The sequence below is a fragment of the Stomoxys calcitrans genome, chromosome 4, assembly GCF_963082655.1.
Source record: "Stomoxys calcitrans chromosome 4, idStoCalc2.1, whole genome shotgun sequence".
Taxonomy (NCBI): Eukaryota; Metazoa; Arthropoda; class Insecta; order Diptera; family Muscidae; genus Stomoxys; species Stomoxys calcitrans.
This window is the reverse complement of record NC_081555.1, coordinates 171,698,857-171,721,798: the sequence shown is the minus strand read 5'-3', so window position 1 is coordinate 171,721,798 and position 22,942 is coordinate 171,698,857. Positions and strand designations below refer to the sequence as shown.

Genomic DNA, 22,942 nt, shown 5'->3' with positions numbered 1-22,942 from the left:
AACATACGTGTTTATTATGATCTGAATCGGTCTATAGCCCGATACAGCTCCCATATAAATCGATCTCTCTATTTTATTTCTTGAGCCCCCAAAGGGCGCAATTCTTATTCGAATTGGCTGACACAGGTCTCCAACATGTAATAATATAATAATAGCAGAGCAAATCTTTTCTTATATCCTTTTTTGGCTAAGAAGAGATGCGGGAGAAGAACTCGGCAAATGCGTTCCATGATGGAGGGTATGTAAGATTCGGCCCGGCCGAACTTAGCCCGCTTTTACTTGTTTCTTCTACATTTCCTTTTTTAGGCTATGGCAATGGGCAAGAACTGGTCTTTGGTTGAGCTCCCGTTTAAGGTGAATAGAAGAACAGATGAGCTGGCAGCAATAAAAACTGCCTGCTGGAATCTGTGCTTTTACTATTAGCGAAATGCAAACTAATATTTTGAAATGAGGCTTGAAGGGCAACCATTAGTTAGACGGTTCACAACCAAAAGTTATTAACCTTTCTGAAGCGTTTTGTTTTCAACTTGACAAATGTAGAATATTTGGCAATATCATCCAATAAATGTCTAAAATTGAAATGTTCATCATATTTTCAAACACTTTAAAAATTTTGCATCCTTTATTGTCATGTTATTTTGTGTTCGGTTTTTAAAGTACCTGTCGCATGATGTCGCTTTATAATTTTAAATGTAAATCAAAATTATAAAGCGACATCATGCGGGGCTTTTGGAGCTTTTTTTTTACTAAAAAGTAGAATTTCGAAGGTTTATCAAATCAACATTTTAGCTGCAATTTCACTCAAATTTTCAAAAATATTTGTCACAACACACGAAAGAGACTTTAAGATATTCACAACACACCACAAACTTTTTAAAATATTCCGTATTTCTATTTTTAAACGCTAGACTGACATTTTGTCATTGATGACTTATTTCAGCACTGTCTAACGCACAATAATGTCCAACAAATCGCAATGACACGAGCATGACATTAACAATGAAATTCGAAATGGGGGGATTTCCTCCTAGCAAATTAGATTTGAAAAAGACTGACTGACTGACTGACCAGCAGCTGCAGCAGCAGCAGGTGAGCTGGGAACTATTGATTGACCGGAATCACTGTACACTCGTGCCGTGGGCAGTAGTCGATATTGTAATGTTCTTGTTATTCACTTTATTTATATTTTGCCCAAACCAGAGAATGCGGTTCTAAAGGAAATATAAAACAAAAATTGCGTTAATTATCGGCCGTTGTAAAGAAATGTTGCGCGATGTGTGGTCAAGCGTTCTTCTGAAACAACCGGCCTGCTAGTCAAAATTGCACTGAGCCGTAATAACTAATTGTATTAAAAAGGTGTTTGGTGCAAAAGTGACACTTTACCCCCTAAAGCAAGGCTGATTGTTGTGGGCCAACATACCCAACAGTACCCATTGAGGTGCCGCCTTCTTTTTGTGGGCATAGTGCCTATGAGCCCTCAGTTTGTTTCCTCCCTTCTGCCCTCACCAACAAACTAAAGGTGGTCACGCAAAGACCATCAGCCAAAAGAAGAAGACACCAACCAAACGCTCTTATGGTAAAATTGAAAAATTCGAATGGAGATGATATTACCGCGAAATGTTCGTTCAATTTATATTGGCTGATTGGTGTTGGTTGGTCCTCCCCAACCCAAAAAAATTTATGAAAATGTTCTTGTCAAAATAGTATATTAAAGATATTTTTTATGGGTTTTTATTTATTGAATGTCTAAAGGAAATGTAAGTTTCACTGTTTTGACAGTACAGTGGCCATCCTTTACTTATGAGACCAAAGGGAAATTTTGCACATAAAGAAGAATTTTATAAAGAAAATTGATTTTAGACATTATGCGATTGATTGTTTTTTTAACATGACCTATTTAAGCATAGACATTTTCAAAGACATACAGAGGTGTGGGAAAATTGGGTTGACAGCATAAGCTACTGCATGCTCTTTAAAAATAATATGTAAAATTCACAGTGGTATTTATCCCCAAAGCGGGTCAAAGCGACTCTCGCCTTAGTATAATTTTGAAAAACTTACGAAGATGTGTTATGGCTACCTAAAATCCCCCAAAAATACATTTGACCGATTTGGATAATAAACGGCTAATAGGAACGGTATTTCAGAGTAGAATAGGTACCCTAATTTGGAGTCAAGCTACGTGGGGGAACGTTTCACCCCAAAACCCCTCAAGCAGACATGGAGTCCAATAGGCCATGAAGAACTCAAATGACAGGAGAGTAGAATTCGAATGTAGTACCCAAATGTAGAGTTAAGTAACCGGGGGAAAACACTCTGCTCAAAAGCCCCCAAACAAACATGAAGACCTATGGGGATAATATAGGACTCAAATTAAAAGTTTTTGACATTATATCCGGGGCCGTCTACCTTTCAACCCTAATAAATATGTAGTCCGATCCGATCGGGACAATATGAAACTCATATTATGCTGCGGCACCAAGTCTAGGGGCCGTTCCATCCAAAAAATTACCTCAGAAAAAATATTGGGTTGCCCAAAAAGTAATTGCGGATTTTTCATATAGTCGGCGTTGACAAATTTTTTCACAGCTTGTGACTCTGTTATTGCATTCTTTCTTCTGTCAGTTATCGGCTGTTACTTTTAGCTTGCTTTAGAAAAAAAGTGTAAAAAAAGTATATTTGATTAAAGTTCATTCTAAGTTTTATTAAAAATGCATTTACTTTCTTTTAAAAAATCCAATCTAAGCAATTACTTTTTGGGGAACCCAATATTTAGGCCTTTGGGGGCAATATAAGAATCAAATAAAAGGTTATTGAGGGTTGATTAAAATTTTTACTTCCAAATTTGAGATAAACTTGGGCCAAGAACAATCTGAGGTTTTTAATAAACAGTAGGTCTTAAAAATGGTAATCCCACATGCGGATAATATCGTGCTGCTGGTCCGAAACAAATTTCTCTCAGTTGTTCGTGAAATCATTAAAAAGCAACAGAGGTGGGGGTTGGGGATGAACCCTAGGAAGATGAAATTGATGCTTTTTAAAGGGTGCCAACATTTAGACCTACATCTCTGAATACATCTCTACCTGAAAATATCATGACCCAAAGGTTAGCATGTCCGCCTATGACGCCAAACACCTGAGTTCAAATGCTGGCGTAATAGGAAAAAATTTTCAGCGGTCGCTATCTCTTTGCGATCCCTAAGGATCCCTAACGATCCTTGCTTTTTAAAGTGTACCAGCATTTAGACTTACACCTCTGAATAGGGTCGCCCTGCAAATGTTAAAGGATTACTACTCGATAAATTCGAGGCCACTGTGGCCCAAAGTTTAGCATGTCCGCCTTTTACGTCAAACGCCTGAGTTTAAACCTTGGCCTGTTCTCGAAAATTTATTCTCAGCGGTGGTTATCCCCTTGCGATCTCTAAGGATCCCTTACGATCCTTGTTTTTTAAAGGGTACCGGCATTTAGACCTACATTTCTGAAAGGGTCACCCTGCAAATATCGAAGAATTGCAAATGCAAATTTTTTGCCCTTGAACATTCCACTTAGGAACAGGGACAAACTTCTTACATATCAATGAGTGCAATGATAAGGGGCCTCCTTTTTATAGCAGAGTCCGAACGGCGTGCCGCAATGTGACCCCTCTTTGAAGAGAAGTTTTACATGGTATAGTACCTCACACAAGTTCCCAGCATTAGGAGGGGATAACCACCGTTGAAATTTTTTTTCTGATGGTCTCGCCAGAATTCGAACCAAGGCGTTCAGCGTCATAGGCGGACTTGCTAACCTCCGCACTACGGTGGCCTCCCACCCAATATCGAAGAATTACATCTCGATAAATTCGAGGCCACCGTGGCGCAGAGTTTAGAATGTCTGCATATGACGCCAAATGCCTGAGTTGAAATCTTGACGTGATCATGAGAAAATATTTTCAGCGGTGGTTATCCGCTTGCGATCCCTGACGATCCTTGATTTTTAAAGGGTACCCACATATAGACTTATATCTCTGTATAGGGTCACCTTGCAAATATCGAAGGATTACTATTCGATTAATTCCACAGTGACTCAAAGGTGAGCATGTCCGCCTATAAGGGAAAAAAAAATATTTTCAGCGATGGTTATCCCCTTGCGATTACTTACGATCCTTGTGGATCACAGAAGCACAGCTGATATATGGATGTCAGACTTCAATGGCATCTCACCTACAAGCAGCGGCAACGGAAAAGTGTAGATCTTTTCACGTTGCTTAGCTGCTATCTCTCCTCTAGTGACAGTATCAACGTCTTCGAAGAGAATGTTGATGAGATCGAAGACACGATGCTAAAATTATACGTGTATTACATAGTAGCTGGCGATTTCAACTCTCGAACGATAGAATGGGTCAAGCCAAAGACTAACTCAAGAGGAAGACGAGTTCTAGACATGGCCGCAAGAACTGGTTTAGACAACCCGGGTGAGATGGCATTATACTCGACATCATCCAGAGTGGAGTGAACTGGACAGAAACTTATGCAGCTAGCGAACACCAGCACCAGCTAATGAGAGAATGTGTACAATTACAGGAAAGTGGAACGTGATCAAGCTTGATTACTCGAAACACCTAGCGGAAATTGACCGGCAAGCCCAGCGGCCAGAGCATGTACTAGACGTTCTGTCGATGAGTGATGGGCATCATAGAGAGCGTATGTAACTAACCCATGCTCAAATCAAAACTCAAACAGTCGAGAGGAAATATAACCGCTGCACACAGGTAGAATGACGCTAAAGCTGCGCAACGAAGCTCGCCGTCATCTTAGACGAAGATATACGAGAGCTCGCCGCAGAAGCACGGCTTAGGCAGAACACGCTCTATGAAAGGAGACAAAAAGTCATTCGCTGCGTAATGAAATGAGCAAGAAAGAAAAGAGGGAGGAATTAAGAGAAGACATAAACAGAAACTCTTGGGGCCTCGGATACATAATTGTGATGGAAAAACTCGACACAAAGAGTCCAACAACGGCGATGGACGGAAGAACAATGGGTGAATATAGTTCACACACTCTTCCACCGTCACAATCGTAGAGAAGATGGAGTTATTGAAGAGCCCACTCACAACATAAGCCCATTTACGATAGAGCTAAGGAATGAAGCCCACAGCCTCCAGAGTAGAAAAAACCCCGTTCTCGATGGGAAACCGACCAAGGTCATTAGGTAGAATGTTTACCCGTTGCCTGCTTAAGGTGTTTTCCCGAGGTATAGAAGAGACAAAAGCTAGTGCTCATAAGCACGTGCTAAAATGATCCCATATTCCCATACTCTTACAGGCCACCCTCACAACCGTAGAGAATGTGAATTTATTGAAGAGCCTACTGACAACATAAGCCCATTTACGATAAAGGAGCTAAGAAATGAAGCCCGCAGCCTCCAGAGTAGAAAAATCAGGTAGAATGTTTAACCGGTGCCTTTTTTGTAAGTGTTTTCCGTAGGTATTTAAGAGACAAATTATGATGATCATAAGCCACTCCGTATGCTGTAGACGGCTGCCAAGCTTTTGGAGCGACTTAAAAAGCCCCTGTTCCAGGACACCATCATTAAGTTGACAACATGGTATCCGGGCAGAAATGTCCATGATCGGAGCTCTCAGAGATGTGGTGGAGATAGTACAGGCGGCTAGGCAAAGGAACCACTACTCTAGGCTAATTTCGTCTTGGTCACACTGGATGTAAATAATGCATTTAATAGCCTCAGAGGGTCGGACGTCCTCCAAGAACCCAGAAACGATTTTAACAGCCCGGCGCATCTGATGAGAATAATAGCAACTTACTTGCATAATAGGGTACTTATCTTTAACTCTCACTATGGAACGAGTGAATATGAGGTCACATCAGGAACGGTGCTAGGCTCCATACTTGGACCGGATCTTAGGATTGATAGTTGTGATGGAATACTGCGAACGGATATGCCAGACGGAACCTTTGTAGTAGGATATGCTGATGACAGGTATCATGGCAAGATACACGGAAGGTGCAGAGCGCAAACCACGATAGGTGGTAAAAGCAAAGGACTGGCTGGATTCCCACGGATAGCGAATTGCGATACAGAAGACGGAGTTGTTACTCCTGAATGACGAGAAAAAATATCTCAGTGAAAGCAAAATGTGAGAGCAGACACTGTAGATAGTATGCCGAGCGAAACCTCTGCTATCGATACCTAGGACGGCGGCTATTAGGGTCATATCATTCTACCGAACTATGGCGGGGCCGGCTGCCCTTATGAAAGCCGGAATGGTTCCGATAGATCTACAAGCCATGGAGCGCACCAGGCTGTAGACCACGAGGTACACCACCCAGAGAGGACAGGGTGAACGGATCAAAATCGAGTTAGGTGAAAGCGACGACTTATACCCGATGTACGAATGTGGAGAGATATAAAGCACAGCGACGTCAATTATTACGTTACACAGATCTTGACAGGCCAGGGTTACTTGTGAAAATACCTGCATATAATAGACAAATGCTCTGTATTTATGAAGAGCTAGTGGTAGCAGACGATGTGGAACACATAAACTTTCACTGCGAGCGTTGGGTCGAAAGACGCACGGAACTGGAAAAATCGATTGGCAACGTTTCGTCTGGGACAATAGTCCAGGGGATGCTGAAAGACAAGATGAGATACGTCGAACAAGTACTGCCCAGGAAAAAGATGGACATGGACGCAGTGACATAGAGTATGAATGCGGAGGTCTGAACGTAGACTCAACAAAAGCAGTTGCGAGATAGAATTAATCCCTTGATGTGGCACAGGGTGGGTTTTAAGCAGATTCCGTTAAAAACAACGAAGTCTGGCATAAAGCGAGAGACGTACTCGTCCCATGCGTAAAGTGTTTTCCCATCGTGAACCGGGAAACAAAACTCCCTTTACCATTGCTGGTGATATTTTAGTGGATCCAGCTATGTTGGGAAAGATATCTCTTAGAACTGTAATGGAAATCAAAACTTGGGGTTGTGCAGGTTGTATGGTCACTTTCGCTCGAATTTCACTTAAAAGGCCGTTGTAACTACAAATTTCAACTTATCTGCACATTTGTTCCTTACTTCATCAAAATATTGTATCGTCTGACTTTCACATAAAAGACCGTGGTTTCCCACATTTTTCCACAGATTTGTAGGAAATTTGGTATGGATTTTTGTCGAACCATGTTGAATACCTCTGCTGTTGGCCCTTAAAATCTTTTCATAATTAAAGACAGAGTCCATACAAAAATAACGCCTTTTTAACACTTATGGGTTAGTTGTAGAGTATTATATAGCAGCACCATCCGACTGTTGCCTTCGCCTACTTGTTCAAATTTAATTTCATACTTAACGTTTTAGTTATCTACATACGTTTTTTTCCGATTTCCAATACCAATTTTATTATTCGATTTGTAACCTACTGATGTTACCAGAAAATCTGATAAAGTTTCGATAATTTATGATAAATTTAAAATTCCTCAGTCTAAGCACACGGTAGAAATATTCCACTCACATTTTATTACATGAGGAATATATGTAAGAGACAGTAGAATGGATGTGCACTGCAAACTAAACTTTGTTCACTGTGAATAATCAGCTAACAATGACTTAATCTACAATTTAAATATTGGGTTGCCCAAAAAGTAATTGCGGATTTAGAATGAACTTTAATCAAATATACTTTTTTTGCACTTTTTTCTGAAGCAAGCTAAAAGTAACAGCTGATAACTGACAGAAGAAAGAATGCAATTACAGAGTCACAAGCTGTGAAAAAATTTGTCAACGCCGACTAAATGAAAAATCCGGAAATTACTTTTTGGGCAACCCAATACAATGAAACTGAGGGAAAATAAAACGAGATTCCATAGCGTTTTAGAATTTCAATTTGAACTTACCGTACATTCAGCTGTCTTTGTATTTGTAATTTCTTTTCAATCTGCTCAATGGGAAATTGTGGCACTTCATAGGGAGCCGAAATTTCGTTGGGTAAAACATCATCCGAAGAATCCTCTTCCAAGCCGACAGGTGTCTTGGGCTGTTGCAGAAGAACGCCAGCACTAGTTAAAGGCGAATCGCTTCCTGCAAGATAAAGGAGAAAATTACAAAAATTAACAAAACACATAAAGTTTACTCTATGATAGAATTTTGACATTTTATGTAATCTGAAAAAGCCCACACCTGGTGAAGTGCCATATTCTAACCCTTGGAGCCAAAGATGCAAATCGGGTTTATTGAAATACATTGCTACTAAACTATTTTGAATGAATGCTTTCGAATGCAAGGCTTTTAAATGACTACCCACTAATGTAGTGATAGTGGTTTATGCCTTATTTTTTGTGATTAAATATAGTTGTAGAATACTTTGCTGATAGCTTTTGCCGGCTAAACGAGGAGGGTATTAAGAAAAATTATTGAAATAATAAGAATAATAATAGAATTTATATATGCAACGTGCACATCTGCATATACACATTTACAAAATGCAATGAAGGTGAATTAAATCAAATTAAATAATAACGGCAATCAGCGGAAAAATGAAATTAATCTAAAGAGTGGCACACATATGTCTGATTGTTGATACTGAGATGTAGAGAGGTCCCTCGACATCATCATCATCATCATCTTCCTAATGCATGCTTGTTGAAGCTATAAATATTCGTAATTTTATATAAAATTAGGTCTTTATCAGCAATCTTCTAGCGGCTTGCATTTGTTTGTTCGGGTCAATTAATTATGTCTGACATGAGAATGGCACAACCCTATTGCAGAAGATTTTGCGATAAGCCCGCACTATCTCTCTCATTCTCTTTCTGTCCCGTTCTTAAAATGCATTGCCATTTGAAAGACACTCGCTACGCGGTGCATGCTATAAAATATGAGCTAGCCCATATTTACCACACTAGCAAACACTGATTAGAAGAGATTGATGACTTTACCTCAAATATGCAACGTATGGATTGAATTGAGCATTTCTGTTGTTGTCACATCCAAGTTTATATTCAAATGTTAAACACAGCAAGTGTTTACATTGGGGAATTTGCATTCATCGCAATACTAGCATCCACATGGTTGAGGTGATAGTTAGTAGCCTTTATTTTTGAAAAAATAAAACAACAAGTAAAAACAAGTTTGGGGTATCCAAACCACCTCGGATATATATGTAAACCACCTTTCCTCAAAATCCGGTGAAAAATGCATACGTTATGCCCCATAGCAGCTATATCGAAATATGTTCCGATTTGGACCAAATACTAATAAATAAAAGTCATTGTTCAATTGTGCATAACCAAATATTGGTATTTTTAGTAGCTATATCTATTGGGTTGCCCAAAAAGTAATTGCGGTTTTTTCATATAGTCGGCGTTGACAAATTTTTTCATAGCTTGTGACTCTGTAATTGCATTCTTTCTTCTGTTAGTTATCAGCTGTTACTTTTAGCTTGCTTTAGAAAAAAGTGTAAAAAAAGTATATTTGATTAAAGTTCATTCTAAATTTTATTAAAAGTGCACTTACTTTCTTTTAAAAAAAAACCGCAATTATTTTTTGGGCAACTCAATATATCTAGCAAGTAAAAGAGTCCTAAGTTCGGCCGGGCCGAATCTTATATACTCTCTACCATGGATCGCATTTGTCGAGATCCTTGCGCGGTATCTCTTTTTAGGCAAACCAAGAATAATGAATAAGAACTGTAATGTTAGTGAAGCTATATCAAGTTATAGTCTGATTCGGATCATATATGAATTGAATGCTGAACATTGCAGAAATCATTGTGTAATATTTCAGCCCATTCGGATAAGAATTGCGCCTTGTAGGGACTCAAATAACATAATCGGGAGATCGGTTTATATGGGAGCTGTATCAAGCTATAGATCGATTCAGACCATATTGAACACGTATACTGAAAATCATGGGAGAAGCTGTTGTACAAAATTTCTGCCAAATCAGATGAGAATTGCGCCCTCTAGAGGCTCAAGAAGTCAAGATCCCAGATCGGTTTATATGGCAGCTATATCAGGTTATGAACCGATTTGAACCATACTTGGCACAGTTGTTGGATATCATAACAAAACACCTTATGCGAAATTTCAGCCAACTTGGATAATAATTGCGCCCTCTAGTGGCTCAAGAAGTCAAGACCCCAGATTGGTTTATATGACAGCTATACCAGGTTATGAACCGATCTGAATCATACTTGCCATAGTTGTTGGAAGTGATACCAAAAAACCACGTGCAAAATTACAGCCAAATCGGATAAGAATTGCGCCCTCTAAAAGCTGAAGAAGTCAAGACCCCAGATCGGTTTATGTGGCAGCTATATCAGGTTATGAACCGATTTGAACCATACTTAGCACAGTTGTTGAAAGTCATAACAAAACACCTCATGCAAAATTTCAGCACAATCGGATAATAATTGCGTCCTCTAGAAGCTCATGAAATCAAGACCCCAGATCGGTTTGTATGGCAGCTACATTAGGTTATGGACCAATTTAAACCATACTCAGCACAGTTGTTGGAAGTCATAATAAAACACCTCATGCAAAATTTCAGCCAAATCGGATAAGAAATATGACCTCTAGCGGCTCAAGAAGTCAAAATACCAGATCGTGGACCGACATAGCCCATCTACAATCCCAACCGACTTACACTAATAAAAAGTATTTGTTCGAAATTGAAAGCGGATAGCTTTACTCCTTCGAAAGTTAGCGTGCTTTCGACAGACAGACGGACGGACATGGCTAGTTCGACTTAAAATGTCATGACGATCAAGAATATATATACTTTATGGGGTCTTAGGCGAATATTTCGAGAAGTTACAAACAGAATGACGAAATTAGTATATCCCCATCCTATGGTGGAGGGTATAATAATAAGTAAATATTTTTTGAATAAATTTAAAATAACGGTTATTTTTCGATCAAAAATCGTTTATACACTGATTGCCCGATATCTACTTCTAGAGTCTTTGCCAGCTCATTAACTCATAAACCGATATTTTCAAAATTTTGCACAACGCTTTTCTCTATGACTACCCCAATATGTGAGGACTATGAGCGAAATTGGTGCAGATTTAGAAATAGTTCTCATACAGGGGGTTGGCATGTCCGCTTACGATGCCCTGGTTTTAAATTCCTCCGTGAATATTAGAAAAAAATGCTAGCAGTGGTTATCCCCTTACAAAATGCTGGGGATATTTGTAAGGTATCCAGCGTGTCGCTCAACGCCGTTCGGACTCGGTATAAAAAAGAAGGCCCATATCATTGAGCTAAACTTGAATAGGATTGCACTCATTACCAGTAGGTTAGTAGTAGGTACAGGTTGCACGCAGTACCACTGGTTCCTTAAAGGAATGCTCATGGGAAAATATGTATGTTAATGAGATTGCTGAATAAATTTACTGTATAAATAAATTTACTTTATAAACATTTTTAAAAATCAATAAAATATTAAAAATAATAATTGTTTTGTATTTTTCCGCCAGATGCAAATTCGAAATATGTTTTAGATTTAATTCTTTTTTTTTTTAATTTGTGGTAAATATTTTTTTTTTCACATCTATTCTTATACTCAAAAATCTGCCACAATAAACAATTTAGCAATCTGGTCAAAAGCTAAATGTTTTCCTTGCCATGCATATGGGCTATAAAACACTTTTCATGGCGCTATGAGAACAAAGTGAAAACTTAACAAAACAAAAACACATGAATGATAGTTTTATATTGTATTTATATGTATAGTATTTACTCATGTTCTTACATACATACAAACGTTTTGTAGAACCCAGTAGTGGTGGGGATTTTCGGCTAAGCCCTCTCAACTGTGGCAAAATGTTACAACATTCTTTCTAGTTTTTGCGAAAAAAACCCATTTACAAAGAAAAATGTTAACAACAAAAGTTTGCCATTGCCATTTAAAGCAAAAAAAAATAAATAAATAAATACAATATTTGCACGAGGGATGAAGCAAAAGAAGGCCTTGAGAAAAAAAAAATGTTTATGCGAAAAAAAAAATTAAAAATTAAGAAGGAAATCAAAGCGTAGCGGAATGTTGTAAAACAAATACAATGCGAAAGGGAAGATATAGTAAAAAAAAATAGGCCATAGCATGAGATAAGAATAAGAAGGCGTATAAGTATTGCTGGCGCTTTCGAAATACATATTGGGTTGCCCAAAAAGTAATTGCGGATTTTTCATATGGTCGGCGTTGACAAATTTTTTCACAGCTTGTGACTCTGTAATTGCATTCTTTCTTCTGTCAGTTATCAGCTCCTACTTCTAGCTTGCTTTAGAAAAAAAGTGTAAAAAAGTATATTTGATTAAAGTTCATTCTAAGTTTTATTAAAAATGCATTTATTTTCTTTTAAAAAATCCGCAATTACTTTTTGGGAACCCATATTTGTCACCCCAAGTTAAAGACCATGGTACGTATGAGTAATAATTGGAAATCATGAATTTATATCAGTTATACGCCACAATTAAATTAAAAACAAGTAAAAGCGTGCCAAGTTCCATCAAACCAGCAAAAATTAAAGCTCCTTGGAACCGAACAAGGATGGTCGAGAGACCGGTTTATATGGGTGGTATATCAGGTTATACACTGATTTTTGCCGTATTTGGCACAGTTGTTGGAAGTCGTAACAGAACATAGCATGCAAAATTGCAGCCTAATCGGACAAAAATTGCGACTTGTAAGGAATCAAGAAGTCAAATCGTAAGATCGGTTTATATGGGAGCTATATCAGGTCAAAGACGGATTTGGACCGTACTTGACATAGTGCTTGAAAGTCATAAGAGAACTCTAATTGGCAAAATTTCAGCCAAATCGGACAAGAATTACGACTTCCAAGGGCTCAAGAAGTAAAATCGGAAGATTGGTTTATATGGGAGCTATATCAGGTTATAGACGGATTTGGACCATAATTGCTGGAGTTGTTAGAAGTCATAAGAGAACAAAATGCAAAATTTCAGCCAAATCGGACAAAAATTGCGGCTTCCAGGTGCTCAAGCAGGCAAATCGGGAGATCGGTTTATATGGGAGCTATATCTAAATCTCAACCGATTTGGCCCATTTGCAATCCCCAATGACCCACATCGATATTAAGTATATGTGCACAGCTTTACGCGTTCAACTTCTATCGTGATTTCGACAGAAGGACATGTCTAGATCGAATCAGAATGTCGAGACCATCCAGAATATATATTCTTTATGGGGTACCAGATCAATATTTCGAGGTGCTACAAACGGAATAACTAGGTTATTATACCCCCATCCTATGATGGTGGGTATAAACAAGTATAAGCATGCTAAGATCGCCGGGCAGAATCTTATACCCTCCAGCATGGATCGCATTTGTCAATTTCTTTGCGCGATATCTCTTAATAGACAAACAAGGGATAATGGATAAGAATTGCCATGCTTTGGAACTATATTATTGGGTTGCCCAAAAAGTAATTGCGGATTTTTCATTTAGTCGGCGTTGACAAATTTTTTCACAGCTTGTGACTCTGTAATTGCATTCTTTCTTCTGTCAGTTATCAGCTGTTACTTTTAGCTTGCTTTAGAAAAAAGTGTAAAAAAAGCATATTTGATTTGATTAAAGTTCATTCTAAGTTTTATTAAAAATGCATTTACTTTCTTTTAAAAAATCCGCAATTACTTTTTGGGCAACCCAATAGATTATATTTGACCACAGTAGAATTCATTGTGCAAAATTTCAGCTAAATCGGAAAAGAATTGCGCCCAATAGGGGCTCAAGAAGTAAAATCGGTAGAACGGGGGAGCTATATTAGGTTAATGACCGATTCAGACGATATTTATTCTTAAGGTAATAGAAGAAGACTTTGTACAATATTTCAGCCTTATCGGATAAGAATTGCGCCCCCTAGAGGATCAAGAGCTCAAGATCCGAGATCGGTTTATATGGGAACTACATTCAACCAAATTTATTATTCAAAACAGCAAAAACTCAAACTGTTGAGTACGGTCTAGAGCACGATTTTGTTTTGAAACAGGGCTCAATAAAGCCTCTAACACTCCTTAGCGCAGCAAGAGAGACGAAAGCCTTACTTTCCATTATTCCGATACAAACCAATCATCAATGCTAAGAACAAAAAACACATCAACATTGTCAAACTCTTTTTGTTGTACACTTGAACATTCTTTGAATATCACTGCAATGCGCACGTGAACGTTCTTTGAATGTACTTTCTGCGCTAAGGAGAGTTAGAGGATTCATTGAGCTCTGTTTCAAAACTAAAGCGTGTTCTACACCGCACTCAATAGTCTTTGGGTATGTAGGGCAAAAATCGCGATAAACTAACCAATCAAAGTGTTTTGAATAATAACACACATTTGGTCAACTTTTATAAGTTCTTTGCTATGCTATTCTTTGAATAGAAAGCTTCGAATGTGATCTCGAGCTGGAAGATGTTTGAAAAATCACGAGAAGATTTTATTTCATTCATTTCATTTTAATCTAGCCATGTCCGTCCGTCTGTCTGTTGAAATCACGCTACAGTCTTTGAAAATAGAGATATTGAGCTGAAACTTTGCACGGATTCTTTCCTTGTCCATAAGATGGGCTCTATCGAACTATATCTTGATATAACCCCCATATAAACCGCTCCGCCGATTTAGGGTCTTGGGCCCATAAAAGCCACATTTATTATCCGATTTTGCCGAAATTTGGGACAGTGAGTTGTGTTAGGCCAGTCGACATTTTTCTTTAATTTGGCCTAGATCGATTCAGATTTGGATATAGCTGTCATATAGACCGATTTCTCGATTTAAGGTTTTGGGCCCATAAAAAGCGCATTTATTGTCCGATTTCACCGAAGTTTGGGACGGTAAGTTAAGTTAGGCCCCTCGACATCATTCTGCAATTTGGCTCAGATCGGTCCAGATAGACCAATCTATCGATGTGAGGTTTTGGGCGCATTTATTGTCCGAAGTCGCCAAAAATTTGGGACAATGAGTTCAGTAAGGCCCCTCGACATCGTTCTGTAATATGGCCTAGATCGGTCCAGATTTGAGTATTGCTGCCATATAAACCGAACTCTCGATTTAGGGTCTTTAGAACAGTGAGTTGTGGAAGGTCCCTTAACATTACTCTTCAATTTGGCTCATATCGGTTCAGATTTGAATATAGCTGCCATATAGACCGATCCCTCGATTTAAGGTTTTGGACCCATCAAAGGCGCATTTATTGTCCCATTTTTCCGTAATTTGGGACAGTTAGTTGGGTTAGGCCAGTCGACTTTCTTATTCAATTTAGCGCCGATCGGTTCGGATTTGGATATAGCTGCCATATAGACCGATCATTCGATTAAGGGTCTTGAGCACATAAAAACCACATTTATTGTCCGATTTCGCCGAAATTTGGAACAATGAGTTTTGTTAGGCCCCTCGACATCCTTCGTCAACTTAGCCCAGAACGGTCCAAATTTGGATATAGCTGCCATATAGACGGATCATCCGATTTAGGGTCTTAGGCCCATAAAAGCCACATTTATTATCCGATTTTGCTGAAATTTGGGACAGTGAGCTGTGTTAGGCCCTTCGACATCCTTCGTTAATTTGGCCTAGATCGGTCCAGATTTGGATATAGCTGCCATATAGACAGATCTCTGGATATAAGGCGCATTTGTTGTCCGATTTCGCGAAATTTGGGACAGTTAGTTAAGATAGGCCCTTCAACATCTTTTTGCAATATGGCCCAGATCGGTTCAGATTTGGATATAGCTGCCATATAGACCGATCACACGATGTAAGGTCTTGACCCCATAAAAACCACATTTATTGTTCGCTTTCGCCGAAATTTGGAACAATGAGTTTTGTTAGACCCTTCGACAATATCTTCAATTTGGCCCAGATTGGTCCTGATTTGGATATAGCCGCCATATAGACCGATCTCTCGATTTAGGGTCTTAGGCCCATAAAAGCCACATGTATTATCGGATTTTGCTGAAATTCGGGACAGTGATTTTTTGTAGGCCCTTCAACATCCTTCGTTAATTTGGCCCAGATCGGTCCAAATTTGGATATAGCTGGTATATAGACCGATCTCTCGATTTAAGGTTTTGGGACCATTGGGACAATGAGTTGTGTTTGGTCAGTCGAATTTCTTCTTCAATTTGACTCAGATCGGTTCAGATTTGGATATAGCTGTCATATAGACCGATTTCTCGATTAAGGGCTTAGGCCCGTAAAAGCCACATTTATAATCCAATTTCGTTGAAATTTGACACAGTGCCTTAAAAAATACCAATATTTTGTTCTACCAAATTGAACAATGACTTCTACTTAACAGACCACTCAATGTTTTGTGTCGAATTGGACCCTATTTCGATTTAGCTGTGGGGGCATAAATTATGCATTTTTCATGGGATTATGAGGAAAGGTGGTTTACATATATACCCGAGGTGGTGGGTATCTAAAGTAAACTTAACCCCTTTTTACTTGTTTTTTAATTTTTTTTTGTTCAACCGTTAAAAATGAAAATTAAAAATGAAGTACTTCCAGCTATGGCATTGCTCTGCTATCTCTAATATATAAACTAAGCCCTATTTTTTCCTCAGTGATAATTTCCATTGGAAGTTTAGTAGTGTACCACATAACTTGTACTACACATATAAATCTTAAACTTTGTCAAAAAATCACTTACAAAAAAATCTTATCTGGTCAATGATAAGAATTATCATAACGATGATAGGACCTTAAATTATTTATATCTACGCCTCGTATCATTTCGGGGCCACTTTTATATATGATTGTTAAACAAATAAATGGCAACTATTCATTAATAATCATCAATAACAATCGGGTTCTAATCTAAACAGCAATTAGCATTGTTATAGACCCTCTCGACAACACATTTATCCAATTTTGTGGTCAATCCAGGCCTCTCAACTTCCAAATTGAGACATTTAAATGATTAATCGTAAGAACGAGGCTGAGCACGAGCGTATAAAATTGTATTATTTTTAAAATTTTAGAATTGTGTTATTGTGTTTGCTTTAGTAATTACCTAGTTATTTATAATTTCTTAATGCATTATGTTGGTTTTTTTCCACCAACGACACGCTATTTTAGTTTAACTCATGCAATACGCAATAAATTTTTGATGACATGAGCTAAAATGCAAAGGAACATAAGAAATACAGTTTGATTTACATAAATAGATCAAAGTTTGATTCCCAAGTCAGAGACCCAAAAAAAAAATCATTATGTTCCTGAAATTATACGAAAGCTATTACATTTTGTGATTTTTATATCCACCACCATAGGATAGGGGGTATATTCATTTAGTCATTCGGTTTGCAACACATCGAAATATCAATTTCTGATTCTACAAAGTACATATATTTCGCATCGTCGTAAAATGTATGCCTCCCGACATCTGAGCCAAATGTCGGTTAGATCGGACTATATTTAGATACTAGCCGAACCGAGCCCGATCCGCTCCGCTGGCCTTATTTAACTCTCTAATATCTTTTTAGGGTGGGGACACTTCGCCCTGAGTGCGGATATCGAATTAGTGCCATTGTAGCCTATGACGCTGAACGCGTTCGCATCCTGGCGAGAACATTGTGTTTATCTGATTTCTTGCCTGATTTCACTTAAACTGTTACTTGTATAGGAATTCTCGGGACCTGAATAAAATATGATCGAGACCTGCCTCTATTAAGATATAACTATGGATATAGTAGTAGAGTTATAACAAGTAAAAGCGTGCTAAGTTCGACCAGGCCGAATCGTTTATACCCACCACCATGTATCGCATTTGTCGAGTTCCTTTCCCGGCATCTATTCTGCGGCAAAAAACTGGATGAAACGGTTTGTTCTGCTATTAGAGCGTATCAAGAAGTAAAATAGAGAGATCGGTTTATATGGGAGCTGTATCAGGCTATAGACCGATTCAGACAATAATAAACTCGTATATTGATGGTCATGAGAGGATCCGTCGAACAAAATTTCAGCCAAATCGGATAAAAATTGCTCAAGAAGTCAAGACCTCAGATCGGTTTATGTGACAGCTTTATCAGGTTAAGGACCGATTTAAACAATATTTAGCACAGTTGTTGAAAATCATAACCAAACCAGTCATTCTAAATTTCAGGCAAATCGGATAAGAATTGCGTCCTCTAGTGGCTCAAGAAGTCAAGATCCAAGATCGGTTTATATGGCAGCTATATCAAAACATGGACCTTTATGGCCCATTTACAATCCCAAACGACCTACACTAATAAAAAGTATTTGTGTAAAATTTCAAGCGGCTAACTTTACTCCTTCGAAAGTTTGCGTGCTTTCGACAGACGGACGGACATGGCTAGATCGACTTAAAATGTCATGACGATCAAAAATATATATACTTTGTGGGGTCTCAGACAAATATTTCTAGTAGGTACAAACAGAATGACGAAATTAGTATACCCCCATCCTATGGTGGAGGGTATAATAAAATAGGATGATTATTATATCCTTGGTGGTGGATATCCAAAGTTTGGCCCGGCCGAAGTTGACACCTTTTTACTTCTTTAGATTTTAAGCGAGTTCGATAGATTTTGACACTTAAAATATCATTAGGGTTTGTTTTTTTAATGTTTTAATTTTTTTAACAAGGATTTGGTATCTTAAAGTTAAAATTCCTGCAAAACCCTTACAGATTCGTCTTTAGGAGATATGTATTACCCAATGTATGTATGTACTCGTTTCTATTTTCAATATTTTTCTATACTAACCTTTGCACGCACACTTGGATAGTTTGTGATCAGTGAAACATTTACAAATTGCCAAACAGGGAGTAGTGTTGCCACTGACACAAGCACTGGGACTGCTGCTGCCATCTATAAAACCGCCGCTGATGTTTAAACGCAACGGTGGCGTTTTGGGCGACAGAGGATTGTAAGCCTCCATCAATTGAGTGTCCATTGAGTCGATGGAGTCGGTCGCAATTAAAACACCACGCGAACTCATTGTTGTTGTTGTTGTTGTTGTATTGTACTATAACTAAATTTAGTCCTTTTGCTTTTATTGTATGACGAGGGTTACTGAATTTTATGTCTCCTTTCTTAGTTCTAGTCCTTTTTCCTTTTTTGCTTTTTTGATTATTTTTATGTTTTCTGTTTCGATGTTGACTTTGATATAAAATAAGTTTTTGTATGTCTTTAGAAATATGTATACACACTGCTGTACAAAAGTATATCGTTATATTTTTATATTGGTGTTATTAATGACAACGCAACCACCCCGCTCTCTCCACCCCCACCAATTATTTATCCTTTTATTGAAGGCAAAAAAAAAAAAAAAAGAAAAACGAGGGCACCACAGACCATTTTTGTAGTTGATTTTTTTCATGCCATTACAAAGACGCCAAATTTGCCAAGTGTTTATTGTTTATTGTTGAGATATATATACAACACAATACATATATTGGGTTGCCCAATAAGTAGTTGCGGATTTTTTAAAAGAAAGTAAATGCATTTTTAATAAAACTTAGAATGAACTTTAATCAAATATACTTTTTTATACTTTTTTTCTAAAGCAAGCCAAAAGTAACAGCTGATAACTGACAGAAGAAAGAATGCAATTACAGAGTCACAACCTGTGAAAAAATTTGTCAACGCCGACTATATATAAAATCCGCAATTACTTTTTGGGCAACCCAATATATGTATAATTTTATATTCGCATATACATGTATACGAGTAGCTTTATTTAAATAAATGTGTATATCTATCAATGTTCTGATAATACCCTCTTTGAGAATATATTTTTTTTTTCATTACACTTTATAAGAAGATAATAAAAATGCATCACACTCCAAGTGGGCCATAGTGGTAATATATAGAAATTCTTGACTGACGTCATGGCCATCGCAAAACAGCCAACCAGAGTTGGTTAAATTCTATGACAGCTAAAAGAAATATTACTTGTCGTGTCCTTTATGCCATTCAAACACAGTGAGTTGACATAGACGAAATTCATTTCAAATATGCTGACAAATATTTTGTGCCGAGTACCGTTTAAATCAGTGAAGAACCTGGTATAGCTCCCATAAAAACCGATCTCTCGATTTGAATTGGCTGAAATTTTGCACATAGTGTTCGGTTATGACTTCTAATAACTGTGCCAAGTACGATCTAAATCGGTTTATAACCTGATGTAGCTCCCATATAAACCGATCTCCTGATTTGACTTCTTGAGCCCCTGGAAGCTACAATTTTTGTTCGATTTGGCTGAAATTTTGCATGAAGTGTTTTATTATAACATTCAACAACTGTGCTAAGTACGGTCCGAATCGATCTATAACCAGGTAAAGCTCCCATGTTTTAGCAGAATCCATGGTGGTGGGTTCCCAAGATTCGGCCCGGCCGAACTTAGCACGATTTTACCTGTTTAATGTATAACACAATCTAGGAGACTAGTGATATCGTACGAATCATAAGCTGTATGATTTTTTAACATATTAAATCATATAAAAATACAACTTTAAAATTGGCCAGGTTATACTTTATACATTGTGCCAACTAAAAAATTTTTAGAATACGAACCTGTTGATTCACGTAGAAGTGAAAACTCCGGTGAAAAGACCAAGCAAGAAAGACATTTTGAAACTTGGAGAAAAAGATTGAGAGTTTGGAAACTTTTCTAAGTTCGGTTACAGGATCAAACGGCCTGTAAAGGACATCTAAAGTCTTATCTGTATCAAGTCTCAACTACAGACCAGGTCAAACAGGCCAATGATATATATTGTATGATGACTTCTGCGCCACAGTGATCTTCGGCAAAGACAACAAAGAGGAGGAAAAATGCGTGAATCTTCTTTTTCAAACCGAAGATAAGCAGCTCTCATATTATGGAGTGCTGCGCGATTCAAGTTCAATTCGATTAGGTAAAAATAAAAAAAATTAGAAAGCATTACCCACGCTAGTGAAAACGTAATGTCTGTGACCAAATACATCTGTTGTCTGGCAATTTCTTATCAGTAATCAATAAAATCCATCATTTTCTGGAGATACTCATTCTCATGGTCAGATTAGGTCGACTCACTCCACTTCGGGGGAAATAACGTAAAAAAAAGTTTAATAGTTTTCTTAAAATCCAATTGAAGACCAAAACTTGGGTCATGGCTTTAGATACAGTGAAATATTTCTAAATATATGATCAACATTAAGGACTGATTTATTTATTGCCACCAGTAACTGCTATCTTTGCAAAAGTCACAGAAAATCCAGTCATTGGTGTCAACACTCACTACCTCCAATTAACCCAAGCAAACAATGAAAGTTGACAACTATAACATCATCATCAACACCGACATTATCTATGCCGCCAAAAACAAAACAAATGGCATCCGTTTTAAGATAAAAATACAACAATGTTGGCCAACAGATGGTGATATAGGATAAAATAAACTCTTTTAACTTTCTTTACATTCAAATAATGACAAAAATATTTAAAAGTTGAGTGATATTTTTATCTTCAAATAAGCCAACACTTTTCATTTTCTTTTCTTCACACACACGTGCCTGTCCAATGCACTTTCAAAATACCTTTTTTCAATATTGAAAATGAATCACAGCGTTTTCATTGACACACATTTGAAATAAATGTTGGCGATTTTGAAATTATTGAATGACAAAATGAGCATGTCGTGATATTTTCAATTAAGAGAGTGAGCAATTAGTAAAATTAATGTAAAGACTTATGCCACTTTTCGAAATAATTTTAAAATTGGCTACAAACTACTGTGACGCCGCTATAGATGCACTCTCACTCATCATTTGATTGTAAGCAAGAAATGGAAGGAATCTAAAAACACATATGGGTATACACAAAAATGCCTCAGAGGTAGAGGCCAAGTTGTGGGTGGCAACCATTTAGACTACAATGAATGCAGAGTGTTTTGTTGCATTCATTACAATTATAGTCAAATATGCAATATATAAACTATTTTAAGTATATTCAAGTATATATATATTATTGGTATTCATATTAAAATTTTAACAAAAAGTTGTTGTTTTTAAAACAAACAAAAATACAAAGTACGTTATTGGTAAATAGCTTGCCAACAAATTTTGTTTCTTTAACAAATGTTACAAAATTTAATCTTTAGATAAAATTTTACTGAAATTTTGTCTTTAGAGAAAATTTCACTGAAATTTTGTCTTTAGAGAAAATTTCTCTGAAATTTTGTCTTTAGAGAAAATTTCACTGAAATTTTGTCTTTAGAGAAAATTTCACTGAAATTTTGTCTTTAGAGAAAATTTCACTGAAATTTTGTCTTTAGAGAAAATTTCACTGAAATTTTGTCTTTAGAGAAAATTTCACTGAAATTTTGTCTTTAGAGAAAATTTCATTGAAATTTTGTCTGTAGAGAAAATTTCACCGAAATTTTGTCCTTTGAGAAAATTTCACTGAAATTTCGTCTTTACAGAAAATTTCACTGAAATTTCGTCTTTAGATAAAATTTTACTAAAATTTCGTCTTTAGAGAAATTTTCAGTGAAATTTTGTATTTAAAGAAAATGTTATTAAATTTTTTCTAAGGACAAAATGTTATGTTTCTTAAAGAGAAAATTACAATGAAATTTTGTCTTTAGAAAAATTTTACTGAAATTTTGCTTTCAGAATAATTTTGCTAATATTTTTTATTTAGAAAAAAATTCACTGAAATTTTGTATTCAGAAAAAATGTAACTAAAAGTGTTTATTTATAAAAAATTACACTACAATTTTGTATTAAGAAAAGAAAGAACGGACTTTACCTCATTATAAAGTGTCCTGGAAGATAAAAAAAAAAACAAAAAGTACCTGGACAATGACGCGCTACTGATCCGAGGAAAGTTTATGTCGACGATCAGTGAAATTATTCAAGGGGGAACTGAGGAAACTATCGAGATGGGCTATGAGGATTAGCCCAAGGAAATCGGAGCTGATGTTCTTTACTCG

General features: G+C 37.1%; 1 protein-coding gene across 11 annotated transcripts in view; it reads right to left on the bottom strand.

The window, feature by feature from the left end:
- LOC106090545 (AMP deaminase 2) overlaps positions 1–22,942 on the bottom strand; it is a 70,009-nt gene that overhangs the window by 28,356 nt on the left and 18,711 nt on the right. For 2 of the 11 annotated variants that reach the window (XM_013256770.2, XM_059368061.1), the window contains exons 2-3: positions 18,732–19,179; positions 7,890–8,073 (exon numbers count right to left, since the gene is read on the bottom strand). In XM_013256770.2, the coding sequence (XP_013112224.1) occupies positions 7,890–8,073; positions 18,732–18,966 (419 nt within the window). In that variant the 5' untranslated portion in view covers positions 18,967–19,179. Of the gene's footprint in view, positions 1–747; positions 822–863; positions 956–1,068; positions 1,317–7,889; positions 8,074–8,172; positions 8,276–18,731; positions 19,180–22,942 lie in introns of those variants that run through there. The other 9 variants (XM_059368062.1, XM_013256778.2, XM_013256771.2 and 6 more) reach the window with 8 other exon arrangements.